General features: G+C 43.4%; 1 protein-coding gene across 10 annotated transcripts in view; it reads left to right on the top strand.

The window, feature by feature from the left end:
• The window catches only part of KIF1B (kinesin family member 1B), a 154,690-nt gene that overhangs the window by 127,608 nt on the left and 11,260 nt on the right, over positions 1-15,822 (top strand). For all 10 annotated transcript variants that reach the window (XR_012328077.1, XM_073796220.1, XM_033843487.2 and 7 more), the window contains 10 exons: positions 6,329-6,443; positions 7,203-7,336; positions 8,786-8,847; positions 10,253-10,398; positions 10,585-10,824; positions 11,951-12,022; positions 13,039-13,160; positions 14,614-14,763; positions 15,118-15,310; positions 15,518-15,636. Coding sequence is in view for 9 of the 10 variants with exons in the window: in XM_073796220.1 (XP_073652321.1) it covers positions 6,329-6,443; positions 7,203-7,336; positions 8,786-8,847; positions 10,253-10,398; positions 10,585-10,824; positions 11,951-12,022; positions 13,039-13,160; positions 14,614-14,763; positions 15,118-15,310; positions 15,518-15,636 (1,353 nt within the window). In the remaining variant the exon portion in view is untranslated. The remainder of the gene's footprint in view (positions 1-6,328; positions 6,444-7,202; positions 7,337-8,785; positions 8,848-10,252; positions 10,399-10,584; positions 10,825-11,950; positions 12,023-13,038; positions 13,161-14,613; positions 14,764-15,117; positions 15,311-15,517; positions 15,637-15,822) is intronic.

Below are 15,822 nucleotides of genomic sequence, written 5' to 3'. Positions count from 1 at the left end.
TGATGATACCCCCAGAGAATGGAAATGTTCTATCCCCTGGGGAGTTTGAGTAGATGTAATACAGTGACAGAGAAAAAGCAGAAAAAGAAAACTCAGCATGCCACCCAAGGGTTTAAAAGTACAAATTAATTACGGCTAAGACTAAATGTTTTCCTATGAAGTGATTGCTGTGGAGAAAGACCTCTCGGCCTGGGGTGTCATGGGAGCATGCCCTCCAAGGTATAGTGAACCCTCTTGTGTTCATCTTTGCTGCTGCCAGTATCGGCTCAAGGAGTCTCAGTATCTGCTTTTCATTTTCCTTTATGCATAAAGGCAATAAATTATTATAAACTCTTCTGACTAAGATTGGCTGCTATAAATAATGAATTTTATTTTAAATTAGTTTCCCTTAGAATTCCATTTTATAATCAAGTGATGACAATGCATAAAGTACCTAGCCGTTCTACATTCCCGTGTCAGACTGGAAATAAATCTGCTGGGGCGCTCTTACCTCCCTGGGAAAGGAGTCCCGTCATCGTGCACAGAGACTCCCATTTCTCTACGTGGTGAGGGCTAGGAAACAGGAGTGGCTGTGTGTTCTAATGTGGGCTCAGAACTCAGCCTTCGAATTACAGGAACTCTCTGTGGTCTGCCTGTTCCTAAAAAAGTTGCTCACATGTGTTGGCAAGAGGGAGAGGAAAAATGAGACAATAAGCAGAAGCAGAAATGAAAAGTTCGGGCCAGGATTAATTTCTTTACATTGTTTCTTTATGTTACTGTTTTGCATGGGAGTGAGGAAAAGGAAACAAATGTCTGTTTGCTTTTTGCCAGTCAGAGGAGCTGGCAGAAGCTGTGGACACAAAGGGAAGGTGGGTGAGAGGGTGTGTACCTATGTGGAGGGGGTGTGGCAGAGGTAAAGTAGGGTGCTTTGACCCCCGCCTTGGCCTATTCCTGGGCAAAATCTTGAACAATACCATTTCTCTGAAGTCAGCATTAACCCCACATAGCGTTCCCTCTTCTGCCAGACATTTACAGCAAGTATTCAGCTGGCATTCACCACATTTTCCTTGCAACTATGAGAAATATATCTTAAACTTCCCTATGGTACTTAGCAAAACAGGGAAAAATGGTGTTTGGTTGAAGTGCTGGTTATGTTAAACTTGCCTACATTAGAGTAACCTTCAAAAGTCCTTTGATTCCTGTCCGGCAGCGTGTCACATGCTGTAGAAGATGAATTTGGCTTTGTTAGAAGCAGTTTATCTTTCCCAGTAGAAGCTTAGAGTTAATCAAAAAAGTTGCTGGGACTTCCCTGGTGGCGCAGCAGTTAAGAATCTACCTGCCAACGCAAGGGACACAGGTTTGAGTCCTGGTCCAGGAAGATCCCACATGCCGCGGAGCAACGAAACCTGTGTGCCACAACTACTGCGCCCACGTGCTGCAAATACTGGAGCCCGCGTGCCTACAGCCCACGTGCCACAACTACTGAGCCCGTGTGCTGTAACTGCTGAAGCCTACGTGCCTAGAGCCCGTGCTCCACAACAAGAGAAGCCACCACGGTGAGAAGCCCATGCACTGCAATGAAGAGTAACCGCTGCTCGCCGCACCTAGAGAAAGCCTGCATGCAGCAACAAAGACCCAACACAGCCGAAAAGGTTAAAAAAAAAAAAATTGCTAAAGTCAAGAGTAATAAAAAGAGGAATTTCCCTGGTGGCGCAGTGGTTAAGAATCCACCTGCCAATGCAGGGGACACAGGTTCGAGCCCTGGTCCAGGAAGATCCCACATGCCGCAGAGCAACTAAGCCCATGCGCCACAACTACTGAGCCTGCGCAACTACTGAAGCCCGTGCGCCTAGAGCCCGTGCTCCGCAACAAGAGAAGCCACCGCAATGAGAAGTCCGTGCACTGCAAGGAAGAGTAGCCCCTGCTTGCCACAACTAGAGAAAGCCCACGCACAGCAGCGAAGACCTAACACAGCCAAAATATAAATAAATAAAAATTTTAAAAAGAAGATACAGACTTTAAACACTTGTTTTAACTTAAAGTATATAAATGTACATTAATTTGTCAAGCTCTTGCTATAGGGCCAAGGCCTTTTCTTTAATTGTAGGCTCATTTATTAGACTTCTGACTGTCTTTCTTGCAAAGCCACACCCATAATTCATCACCTATTTTTTCAATTTGGTGGAACTAGAAACCTGTGAATAAAATCTAAGTGCAAAATCCTTTAAACTTTTTATCATATATCATCAAAATTTTATTTCCCTCTTTCTTTTACATTGATCTCACCCAAACTTAACAGCTGTTTTTTAAACAATTCACCATTATCAAGTCTTTTTTAAATGTTCAATTTATTTTTCACACTAAGTTTCCACACTTAGTTTTGTTTCACACTAAGCAAAAATTCTTTTTGCCCTCATGTTTCAGTGATTTATCTAATATTTAATTAAATTAGATAATTATAATAGCAAATGCAACCACATAAACAGGCTTGTAGTACTGACACTTGAGAAGCATGAAACTCGGCTCTTTGGAGCAAATTTTCTGGGCGATGAGCTACCTCTTTATTTTAGAATAATGTTCAATGAGAAATGGATGTCAGTCTATACATTGTAGGGATGTGGAGAGCATAAGTTCATTTGGTAAGTGGCTAAATGGAGTTTGGTCAAGAGAGCTTTTGTTCTTTTTGCCTAAGGTTTAATGTTTAAAGTTGAACTTACAGAACTCCAGTTGGGTGTATTACATACGTAATTAGAGGGCTCTTGTGATATATTGATAGTGGAGCGCAGCTGACAAGGGCCATTACTCCTTTTCTCCCCAGCCCTGCGTTTCTGTTACCTACTGACTTGTTTTTCCCTTAACTCCACAGCAACTTCCTACCATTTCCAATAGTAAGTCACCTCCTAAAGGGATGTTAATAGAGGTGGTCTCCACTCTCCCTTCTGTGCCCAGCATTTCCTTAACTGAACGTCTCAGGAGAGGGACCCATGTCATTGTAAGCCCTTTATCAAATTGTGTCCCATGGAATTCTCTGTTAATTGTTTGTCCACTTGAATTCACTTTTGCTTATCAGCAAACTTGTGTTTTTATATATATATTTTTTTCTCTCTCCTCTCTCTCTCTCCCTCTCTTTTTTCCTTTTTTTTTCTTTTGCTGCACTAACAAAAGCTTTTTCTGTGTTTTTACAGGCTCTTTCTTGATAAGGATATTCCTAGGTATTTTCTGTTTGCTTTTTTTTGCACATAAAGATTCTAGTTTATCAGAATGCTTTATGTCTTATGTAGCTTTGACTGCTATTTTAATTTAATAGTTTTCCGCCATGTAAACTTGCGCCCACCTAAGATAGAGCAAGACCTTATTCTGCACCCTTGTGCCCTGGGTTTTTCTGATGCATGTATAGTTTCACATGTAGGCTCTTAAGTAATTTGTAGAGTTCTTAATTATTTTCTCATTCCATTTAGTAAACTTGCCCATTTTATTCTATGCCCCTTCAAGTTTTTCTCTTCCACATTACAAAGTAGAATGTTACTCCCCTCATTTCATAAGGAATCTCAGGCTTGCATAATTGTTCACTTTTTTCTTCGTTTTGTCCTGTGTAGTAGTAGAGACCGATTTAGTTATTTGAGTAGCTGAGTCTGTGAGAAATATTTTTTTTTATTTTTAAACATTTCTCTTTCTCCTGTCAGGACTGCTTGTCTCATCTATTTATTTTCTGCTTTTGGAAAAGAAAAAGTTCCTGGTTCAGTAGTAAAGGAAATTTTCCCCCATCTCTCTCTTCGTCTCATTTAGGGAAGAAAACTGAAGGAAGTGATACATGATAATTTAGCCTAAGTGTTTTTTTAAAGATGCACATACACCGCACACAACACACACGCACACACACATACAGACACACACATACATATACTCACACACTGCCGTTGTCCGGAACATCTTGAGAAATCCATTTGGGATTATATCCTGACCACCTTAGCGCCATACAGGACAGCATGTCTCAGGACTCGGCCCTGTTTCTAACTCCAAATTCTCTTGCTAGCTTGATTTCATTGACATTTCTCTTCAGTCTTGGTTGTATTTCTTATGACCACCTCTCAAGAGTTGCCACCCTTGGTGAGTATTTCAAAAGAATGTGCTGCAGTAACTCCCAGGCACCAAACAAAACAACAAAAAACCCCACCTTTTTCCCTCCATCCCAGTACAGGGAGATTTTAGCGATGTCAGAATTTTTCTGTTAGCCAAGTTTCTGCCAGTGAAGTTTCCTCTTTAGGTTAAGTGAAAACCAGAAAACAGAAATGTGAAGAGGCTTTCTCACACAAATTCAAAACATCTGCCTCAGTGGAAAGGGAATCTTGAACCCTGATTACTGGCAGCAGGAGATGCTTAGGTTCTGGCGTGGAGCTTGATGAGTGGCGGGTTCCAGGCGGCAGTGAAGTGCTTGTTGCTGTCAAGTGTCTCCAGGGCCCTCGCCCTGAGGAGGGGCCTCGCTTCACTCTGCACGGGGTGTCCAGACCTGCAGTGCGACAGGCAGGCCCCATTCCAGGCACCTCGGCAGACCCTGGGACACAATAGAAGAGCAGTCTCAGGGACAGGGCCCTCAAGTGGCTTCTGCCGAAGTAATGGATTTCACCACCCAATATTAGAATTTGTCTTAAACCAAATTACAATTTAGATGTGATCGAAACAGAGCTTTGTGGATGCATAAAGGGTTCTCTGCTGAGCCCAGTGAGCCCAGGAGCTGGGGAAGGGCTTCTGTCATCCTTTGTTGTGGTTGCTGTTTGGGTCTCTTTGTTGCTTTGTCCATCTTTGTCCTGTTAGTTGTCTCTGTATTCCTTTGGTGTATTTGTAGAGAATTTACTTGACCCATACACTCTGCCTCAAAAGCTAGATGTCTGAGAGAGTGTCACGTACAGCCGAAGGCCCTTGGACAACACGGGTTTGAACTGCGCGGGTCCGCTCGCGTGTGGATTGTTTTCAGCAGTAAGTACCACAATACTACGTGATCCGCAGTTGGCTGAATCGGTGGAGGCAAAACCTCGGGTACCGAGGGCCGACTGTAAGTTATGCACAGATTTTTAACTGCATGGAGGGTCAGCCCCCTAACTTACCCTGTTGTTCAAGGGTCAACTGTACTTCAAGAAGACTTAGATCTAGAAGTAGCTACAAGATGAAATAATCAGGCTTCAGACACTGGCACTCAGAGGATGAGGTGTGGTTACGGAGTTCATTTAAGTATTGTTTTCTCTGTTTATTTCTGGAGAAAGAAGCATGGAGATGTGTTTAAAGAGAAGGTATGCCAGCTATTTGTCATGGGACACCTAGAAAAGATAACTGCAGTGAGATTACCATTTGGGAAGGAGTGAGGAGGAACGTACTGGGCAGGGGAGAAGGTGTGCAGAACTCTAGATGAATTGGGTGGGATGTATTACACGTGCAGAGAGCTAGTGGTGATGGGAAGCTCACTCTGAAGGGGTGGACGAAGTGTCTTCCCCAACAGTCCTAACGGGGATCTGAGGGAGGGACACGGGGGGTCGAGTTGGGAGTTGATCTGTGACACTGCTGTTGAACTCAGGACAGTGCTTCAGGTGAGACTTGCTGAACTGGAAGGTTTAATGCCAAGTAGGGTCTATGGTGTTTTACTAGTAAGAGGGAAGAGAGATATTAAAGCAACTTTAAAAACCAGTTTATGGGTGTTTATTAAATAATCAAGCTTCTAGTTATTTGAATGTAAGATTCTTATGTGAATTTTTTGGAAAACTGATAAGTAGTAGTTGGCTAGCTCTGGTGTAAAAAATCATTCTCTTTTGCTGAAATGTCAGCTAAGAATAACCTCTTATTCTTCTATTTAAAACAAGTCTCTCTATACTGTTTCTTTCATGAACCCTCCCAGATGTGTTTGTGACATTTCTGAGGCTCAGCAGAGTGAGATCGAGATACAAAGACTGCAGCTTCCAAATGACTGAATCTTTGCTTCCGTCCCTCATCACTGACTGACAGAGGAGCTTACTTAGTCTTTCTTTCCTGTTTTAGTTTCTGTTGATACTCATTTCTCCTTTTCATCTTAATCCCTTCAATTGATCTCAATTGATTTTTATGTTTATAGGCGGAGGAGAAGCAGGCTTGTCAAAAAACAAAAAGCATAGCTTAAGTGTTCCTTGACGATGGGTGGGGGGCAAGAGCATGGGCGCCTGCCTTTCCCTCCTCGAAGGCACAGGTTCTGCTCTGTCGTTAGACTTTGGTAAGTTGGAAATGCTGGTCGGTGTGGGATTCTGCAGCATTACTGACAATGGCAGTGGCTGGACTAAGGTGACTTCAGCTTCTTCTGGATGACTCCCTCTTGCCTTTTTGACTTTAGGACCTTCTATCGTTTCGAGGCCGTGTGGGATAGCTCCCTCCATAACTCCCTCCTTCTGAACCGAGTGACACCCTATGGGGAAAAGATCTACATGACCTTGTCGGCCTACCTGGAGGTGAGAAGACCCACAACTTGAGTTGCCGTGAACAGCCAGCCCTGAACAGTGGGAAAGTTACAACAGGAAATGGGGAGGAAAGATTTGACTGATTTTGTCTTCCTTTCCCCCTGCACATCGTGAAGTTATTTTATTATACTTTGCTAACTGTTTTGGTTATATTAACTTCTGTTCCTGGTCTCTAGTTAATCAGAAAGTCACATAACTTTTATTACAGCTTTAGCAGCCCAATTCCCATTCTTCAAAGAATGTATGATTTTAAGAATACCACCTCTTGTCTTCGTAGTTGTGGGCAGAGCCTAGTAGTGGTTAACAGCACAGACCCTGGAACTAGCCTATCTGAGTTCAAGTCCCTGTGCTGCCACTTACTGCCTTCATGTCCTTGGACAAGTGACTTCATCTCTCTGTGCCTCAATTTCCTTGTCTTTTAAACAGGGGTAATAATAATAGCATTTATCTCAGAAAGTTGTTGAGAGGTCACAGAAAAGGATTTAGAACAAACAGTGCTTGGCATATAACAAGTAATAAACATTAGCCGTTATTACAGAAAAAAAACTTTGAAAAACATAAATGCATCTGCAAGCAACACCACCTGACCTTGCACGTATTATCTTCTGATTTGCTGTTGAAACCATCAGTAGAGCTGAAATCCTCCACCCCCCACATCTGGGAGCAGCTTTCCCAATACAGTAGTGCCCAGACTGTGGTCACAGATGCTCTGTCTGTGTTTAATCGGAGCCCACTCCTGTTTGCTTTCAGCTGGATCATTGTATCCAGCCAGCTGTCATCACCAAGGATGTGTGCATGGTCTTCTATTCCCGGGATGCCAAGATCTCGCCGCCACGCTCACTGCGCAGCCTCTTTGGCAGTGGCTATTCAAAGTCACCAGACTCGTAAGTTTTTGAGACAAGTTTAGCTTCTAGTTGGTGTACCCTGTACAGAATCAGCAGTCTTCTAGCTGCTGTTTTCAGGGTTAGTTCACAACCTATAAACCAGAGTGCAGTGACTTGAATGTTGGCATTTAATAAAATATTGATAAACAGATGATTTAATGAGGGAAGGAAGGAATGTTCCATTGTGAATGCTTCTCAGAAAATTTTGTAGGGACTAAATGTTCTTTTTAAATGTCATTATTATTATTTCTAACAGCTTACCATACCATTGGGATTTTATCCTTTTTAAGATTTATTCATGTTTAAGATATATGAATGTACATGAAGAATAACACAGTGACTACCTGTGCATCACTACCCGGCTTAAAAATTAAGTATCACTAAAACAGTAGAAGAGTCAGTCCCCTTCTTAACCACACCCCCCAGAAACTGATGTTTATCATTTCATTCTAGTCAGACCTTTCCCCCCTCATCTTTTCTTTCTTGTGGTAAGAAAAGGCAAAATTTTAATCTTCACATTTCTATTATAAACCTTCTAGTTTATCATTCAGTTTATTTTTTATATGTGACTCCTAATTTCTTTTTTTTATTTACATCTTTATTGGAGTATAATAGCTTTACAATGGTGTGTTAGTTTCTGCTTTACAACATAATGAATCAGTTATATATATACATATGTTCCCATATCTCTTCCCTCTTGCGCCTCCCTCCCTCCCAATCCCACCCCTCCAGGCGATCACAAAGCACTGAGCTGATCTCCCTGTGCTATGCGGCTGCTTCCCACTAGCTATCTACCTTACGTTTGGTAGCGTATATATGTCCATGCCTCTCTCTCGCTTTGTCACAGCTTACCCTTCCCCCTCCCCATATCCTCAAGTCCATTCTCTAGTAGGTCTGTGTCTTTATTCCTGTCTTACCCCTAGGTTCTTCATGACATTTTTTTTCTTAAATTCCATATATTTGTGTTAGCGTACGGTATTTGTCTCTCTCTTTCTGACTTACTTCACTCTGTATGAGAGACTCTAGGTCTATCCACCTCATTACAAATAGCTCAATTTCGTTTCTTTTTATGGCTGAGTAATATTCCATTGTATATACGTGCCACATCTTCTTTATCCATTCATCCGATGATGGACACTTAGGTTGTTTCCATCTCTGGGCTATTGTAAATAGAGCGGCAATGAACATTTTGGTACATGACTCTTTTTGAATTGTGGTTTTCTCAGGGTATATGCCCAGTAGTGGGATTGCTGGGTCTATCATTCAGTTTTATTCTTAAGCTCAGAACAGGAAAAGAACAGTGACTGATAAGAAATGTCTGTAATTATATTTGAGGGTGGATTGCAGACCCAGTGGAGGAGACAGTGTTTTAAGCAGAGAGAATTGAGATTTTCCTGGTTTTGTGCTATATGAAATTAAGCAGTTGTTTATTTGTTTTAATTCAAATAGAAATCGAGTCACTGGAATTTATGAACTCAGTTTATGCAAGATGGCAGACACAGGTAGTCCAGGTAAGCTCTATGGATCAGGAAAGTGATAGTTACCTTTGCATTTGACTGGAGTACATTATATCAAAAATCTACCCCACCCCTGTAGGATAGATATACATTTTTGAGAAGCCAGTTATATTTTACAAGCCACTTTGGTGGTGGTGGTGGTGGGAGTTTCCTTTTTCTGAGTTGCAGCACTGTTTGGTTTATGACATGCAATACAGTTATAAAAGCTGTATGGGACAAAATGTTGCTGGGCTGTGGAATACTATAACACATTCAAGCGTGTTAGAGTGAATTTGGCTTGGAAAACTTCAGAACCATTTCCCTCTCAACCTTAACCCCAAAGATAACTTGACAGTGTAACTTTACAGGTGCTGTCAACCTAGAATTTGAACTTCCTATGCTCTAGAAAGACAAATTATCAAGTTGAACTTGTTCTGTGTCCTTTTTAATGTCTCCTTGAACTGCTGTTGTTCCTCCAGTTTGGTGGCCTTCAACAGCACTCTATGTTTCCATGTTTGTAAACTGGAACGTGGACACAAGTCAGGGTTTTTAAAAACATTTAATGTAAATTTGAGTCGGTTTAGAGAACATATGTGGAAAAGAGGCCAAGGCCCACAGGTAAGATTGAGATAAAAAAAGACAACTTTGAGTATGAATCCAAGTCCCAATAGCAGCTAATTATAGTGTCTAGATAGTTCCTTCAGAAATTTTTTAATTAACATAAATTCATGTCTCTTGTATGTGAAACCAGCATAATATTTTTTAAAATTATTGGGAAATAATGGAGGCTAAACCAGTCTGTCATCTACCATCTTAACTGAGCTACCAAATGTGAGGTAGCTCACATCTTTCCCACTTTTTTCCCATGAATGTATTTTTATATATTTAGAACAATAGCGTACAGGCTATTTAATCTCTGTATTTTCACTTAACATAATAACTAGCATTGGGGCTTCCCTGGTGGCACAGTGGTTGAGAGCCCACCTGCCGATGCAGGGGACACGGGTTCGTGCCCCGGTCCGGGAGGATCCCACATGCCGCGGAGCGGCTGGGCCCATGAGCCATGGCCGCTGAGCCTGCGCGTCCGGAGCCTGTGCTCCGCAACGGGAGAGGCCACAGCAGTGAGAGGCCCATGTACCGCAAAAAAACCCACAACAACAACAACAAAAAAAACTAGCATTTTCTCAAGAGGCATTACTAGCTTCATAATTATTAAAGAATATAAAACTCAGTTTTTAAAAGAAGTTTAGAGAGTTGCTTTGGGGCAAAAGGGATAAATTTTTATTAATAATCAAAATCCCATGTATCTTGAGACTAAACTGTCTCAGTGTGCCATATAATGTGAATTATTAAGTCATTTTGAGCTAAAATTGGAATTGGATGTTTTTCTGGAAAAACGAGTTGTTTCCTCTTATCTCAGGCATGCAGAGGAGGAGAAGGAAAATCTTGGATACATCAGTGGCATATGTGCGGGGAGAAGAGAACTTAGCAGGCTGGCGGCCTCGTGGAGACAGCCTCATCCTTGAGCACCAGTGGGACTTGGAGAAGCTGGAGCTCCTGCACGAGGTACGCTGGGGCACGGGGTGCACAGGTGAACTCTCGGGCAAGATTCCCGCAGCATCAGTCTTACACTCACCTCCTGTCTGTGATCCTGGCTTTGCAGTTTTCGATCATGATGGAGGCATAATATTTTGCTTATTAAGATCTTGATGAGCTTTGTGTTTGCTGAGGCTGTAGTGTTGATCTTCTTAGGTGGAGAAAACCCGCCACTTCCTGCTGCTCCGTGAGAGACTTGGTGACAGCATCCCCACATCCCTGAGCGACTCGTTGTCCCCCAGCCTCAGCAGTGGGACCCTCAGCACCTCCACCAGCATCTCCTCTCAGATCTCAACCACCACCTTTGAAAGTGCCATCACACCCAGTGAGAGCAGTGGCTACGACTCCACAGACATTGAAAGCCTGGTGGATCGAGAGAAAGAGCTGGCTACCAAGGTGTGGCTCCCTGCCTCTGCTGAGCATTTTCCCCCGTGAGGCTCTGTGAGCTGGTGTTTCTGTTTTTTTCACTTGCATTTTCATCTTTCTTTGAGGGCCTCTGTTCAAGGCCTGTGCTCACACTGTGAATATAGAAGTAAATGAGACTTAACTTCTACCCTTAATAAGTTGACAGGCGAGGGGGTGACAAGCTTACAATAGAGGTTTGGTCGAGAATGCTGTGGGAGCCGGAGGAGAGGCCTGCCCAGGAGGGTACTCGTGGACTGACCTTGGAAGGATGCGCAGGAGAGAGCCAGCGGCGTCCTGCATGATCAGTGTGAGGGAATCCGTGCAGGAGAGGGACAGGAGATGGAGTTGGAGAGATAGGGCAGGGCCAGATCACGAAGAGCCTATGTGCTGGACTAAAGCGTCCAGAATATCCCGGGAGTGACTTGGAAATGTTTCAAACAGGTATTTGTTTTAGGAAGATTTCTCTGGCAGCAGTAAAGAGGATGGACTTGTGGTGAAGAGACAGGCTAGAGGCAGAAAGAATTCTTTATTTCAGTAATCCAGATGAGAAACGGTAAAGTTTTTAACTATGGCGGGGGTGGGTGGGATGAAGAGGAATCACGGGAGAGACGTTTGGAAGGTAGAATCCGCATTCCTTGTTGCCTGGATAACAGCAGGAGAGGGCAGAGAGGTTGTTGAGGGTGACCACCAGGCATGTGGGTCTGGGCAACTGGCTGACAATGGAATATAGAAATAAGAGGGATTTTGTGTTCTTTTCAATAATCGAATGGTCGTCTAGTTGATTTGGGAATGTATGTCCATCCAGAAACCTCCATGCCTTTTAGTACCAGGGCAAATGGAGAATGAAAGGGATGCTGTTGCATTCTTAAGCGCTTTAAACTATGGTGTTTACGGTAATTCACTTTTGTAGTCATGAGAATGGCTTTTTATCCACTCATTTTATTGTCTTTGTTAGGCATGTACCAGGCTTCTCTTGCTATGTACTCAGTTAATTTCTAGAGCTATTTGAGCAGCACCTGAGCTCCACTGTGAGTCGTAGGCATGTTATTTCCCTTCCTGCTTTAATCCCGGGCTTTGTTTAACCATTGAAACTTACTCTTCCCTCTCTCTTCCCTAGTGCCTGCAACTTCTCACCCACACTTTCAACCGAGAATTCGGCCAGGTGCACGGCAGCATCAGTGGCTGCAAGGTGAGCAGCTCTCACTTCCTGTCCTCAGGCTTTGCTGCTTTTAGGTGGCTTGAGATGGGCAGAACATTACATGTGAGGATGTATGACATATCCGCTCTTTCGTTTATTTAATTTTTCAGTCAGAACACTGACTTCTGAAGATAAAAGTATTCTTCTGTGTCTCTTAGAGTAATTATGAGATGGGAAACATTTGGGCTTTTCCCTGAATCCCTTGGAGAAGAGTATTCTGCAGGGGGTGATATATTATTATATGGCAAGGCACAAGAAGTCCTGAGGTTCTTGGTGGCATGAAATTTTGTTGCCTTCAACAAAGAGTGAGGTGAACACTTTAAAGAATTTCTGCATCATTCACTCTGTTCTGGTCATCTTCACCTTTTTTGCTATTCCCTAGACACTCCAAGCTTTCCTCCTTGAGGTTGTGTACAGTGGCTGTGCATTTTCCCAGTATAACCTTCCAGATAGTCCCATGATTCACTTCTTTATTTCATTTTTCTGCTCAGATGTTGCCTCCTTGGAGCGGATTTCCTTAACCACCCTATGTAAGGCCAGCAGCTCTCTGAAACCTTTTAACCTGCTTCTCTGCTTTACTTTTTGCTGTAGCACTGATCCCTGCCTGACACTTCTTAAAGTGTTTGTTGATTGGTTTATTATCTGCCTTCTCCACTTAAAGTGTAAGCTCCAGGAGGGCAGGGCCTCTGCCATATTCTTAGAACAGTGCCTGTTGTTCTTAGTTCTCGGCACATATAGATAGGGTCATTTAGTTAATGCAGGAAGCTGTAGCAATATAAAATACAAACATATTTTATAAATATAAAAAGCTAGCCTTGCCTCTTTTATAAATGTCTTGATTCCTATTCTGACACTTTGGCCATAAAATATTCGTAAGGATTGTTTTCTTGAATGACCTGAAACAGAAGAGGATTTATGAACATGAGGTCACTGGCTGTCAAAGCTTCTTACTGCAGAGGTGGTTTTGTTCATCTGAATCTCACTTGCTGTGTTCTGTTTTCTTCCAGTTGTCTGATATCTCTCCAGTCGGACGGGATCCCTCTGTGTCCAGTTTTAGCAGTGCTACCCTCACTCCCTCCTCCACCTGCCCCTCTTTGATAGATGCTAGGGGCAACTCTTTGGATCAGAAGTAAGTACCCAGATTTCACTGACAAAAGCTAATATAAGAACCAAGGGAAATGCCAACCTTCCGCTAGCTCAGTGGTTCTCAACCGAGGGCAGCACCGTCCCCCTAGGCAGCCTTGGGAAACATGTGGGAGCCTTTTCTGGATGTCACAGTGACTGGGAAGATGCTGCTGACGTCTCTTAACGTCATACGTTTTACTAACTTTCTGCATCAAGTCACTGACTCCTCTTCTTCGTCCCCTTTTGCGTGATTTGTTCTTGTATTCACACCCCTGATTGTCTCCCCAGTCAGATCAGACACAGGAAGCCCCATCCTGGGAAAAATATTTTGAAACTACTTTGGAAAAAATATTTTAATGACACAAGAAAGCATATAGGTAAGAAGAATAGAGATGAAGTCCATGAATGATTCCACGAATTCATCATTAGAATCACTGCTGTGCAGTGCGCCATCAGTCTCCTTTGCCCTGTCTCCATTCATTATGCTCACCTGTCACAACCCACCTGGTTATCATCCAGCTGTCTATCTTTCTGTATCAACACTGAGGCAGTGGGCTGGAGAAAATAACACAACCAGGTAATTTAACTGAATTTGGGATGCCATCAACTCTAAGACATTATTTTTATATGCCACTAAAAGAAAAAGCAATGCCAACTAAAATGTGACATGCCATCAATTACAAGATGCATCCCAATTCGAGAAATGGTAAAGTTTGAGAAAAATGGGCTTTTTGGAATTGGTGAAATGCAATTAATTAGACTAAGCTGCTCTACAAAGATAACAATACAGAGCGTGGGGGATTATCTCTCTCACATCAGTTCAGAGCTGGTCCTGGTTGGTGGAGCAGCTCTGCTCCAGACAGCCGTTCAGGGGCCCAGGTTCTTCTCATGTGTTTGCTCGCTCTGCCAGCCCCTCAGGCAGTGGTCCTCAGACTTCAGTGGCATCAGCATCACCTGGGAGGCTTGTTAAAGCCCAGGTGGCTGAACCCCATTCAGAGTTTCTAATTCTGTATGTCTGAGTTGGAGCCTGAGAATTTGAATTTCCAGCAAGTTTTCAGATGAAGTTGATGCTGCTGATCAGGGACCTCACTTTGAGAACCACTGCCCTAGGTGGCGCCCTAGGTATGGCCTTGAGACTAAATAGAAACATATAGAGGAATGGCGTTCATATTCAGTACCCTTCTGTTGAGAGGGCGTCAGGGTAGGAAGAGAGACTGAGTGACTTGGTGGTCATCAGTGATGAGTTTCCTTTGTAACTGCCGGAGGATGACACCAGGTGAATTTGGGATTACGTTTCGGACGCCAGCTTTGTCTTCTTAGCCAAGCTCTCTGGAACTGATGTTTGCAAGATCCCTGGTGTTCAGGGAGAGGCATTGTTCCTCCTGGTGAGACGGTTGTGTATTGACCTTACTGAAGCACCTGTTACCCCCTTTCTTCCTAACCTCTCTCTTTTCAAGGACCCCAGAAGCCAATTCCCAGGCCTCTAGTCCCTGCCCAGAATTTGAACAGTTTCAGATTGTCCCAACTGTGGAAACGCCCTACTTGGCCCGAGCAGGAAAAAATGAATTTCTCAATCTTGTTCCAGATATTGAAGAAATTAGACCAGGGTGAGTACTATATTGAACAGGGATGCCAGGTATTAAAAGACAAATTAGCAGGAATTTACTTTCAGCTCTTCTACATGACGTCTGCATTACAGTCTAATGCAAATGGAATCAGGGTGAAAGAGTGCTGGTTGGGTTTCCACTCCAGGTGTATCACCGCCACCCGGCACAGCATGTGGTGGTGGTGCTTTGTGCTCTTTCGCTGCATTTCTTCAGCAGATAAGATTCTAGACCAAGTAGATCATTTGCCTGTTTCGTTCAGCCTAGGGACTTGGCCTGGGTCTGTTTTGATGGCCCTCGCCTCATGATCACTTTATTTTTGTGAGAAACTAACCTCTCTTGTACTGTCCTTTTCAGCTCAGTGGTCTCTAAGAAAGGATATCTGCATTTCAAGGAGCCACTTTCCAGCAACTGGGCTAAACATTTTGTCGTGGTCCGTCGCCCCTATGTCTTCATCTATAACAGTGACAAAGACCCGGTGGAGCGTGGCATCATTAACTTGTCCACAGCGCAGGTGGAATACAGTGAGGACCAGCAGGCCATGGTGAAGGTCAGTCCTGCCCTCTCTTGCTTTTCATTGCCACGCAGAGCCTTCCCTGTTGAGTTCTGAACTCCGTCGTGTGGTGTGGAATCTCTCTTTTGTATTTGGTGTCTCTGAACCTTCAGTGTGAAGGGCCGTGTGCCCGCTGAATATGGCTGGTGGTCCCCATTGTCCAGTATCCATAGTAACTTTCTCATCTTCCTGTGTCTCTTTCAGACACCGAACACCTTTGCTGTATGCACAAAGCACCGTGGGGTCCTTTTGCAGGCTCTCAATGACAAAGACATGAACGACTGGTTATATGCCTTTAACCCACTCCTTGCTGGCACAATACGGTAAGAAGTTGTTCCCGTGTTTGCTTCCTCTCCTTGGTTTTTGGTTCCAGGGACGTCAACATAAACAGAAAAGGAAGTCTTGTTGCAAACAAGTTTAAAATAGAGGAAGGACAGGAGTGTAAGTGTGGTTGTAAGGTGGCGATGAGGCCTCAGCTTCTCATAAGGTGGCATCTGGTGTCCCGAATG

Source organism: Tursiops truncatus, chromosome 1 (assembly GCF_011762595.2).
Source record: "Tursiops truncatus isolate mTurTru1 chromosome 1, mTurTru1.mat.Y, whole genome shotgun sequence".
In the NCBI taxonomy this organism is placed as follows: Eukaryota; Metazoa; Chordata; class Mammalia; order Artiodactyla; family Delphinidae; genus Tursiops; species Tursiops truncatus.
The sequence above is the reverse complement of the archived record's forward strand: the minus strand, read 5'-3'. Positions and strand labels throughout refer to the sequence as shown.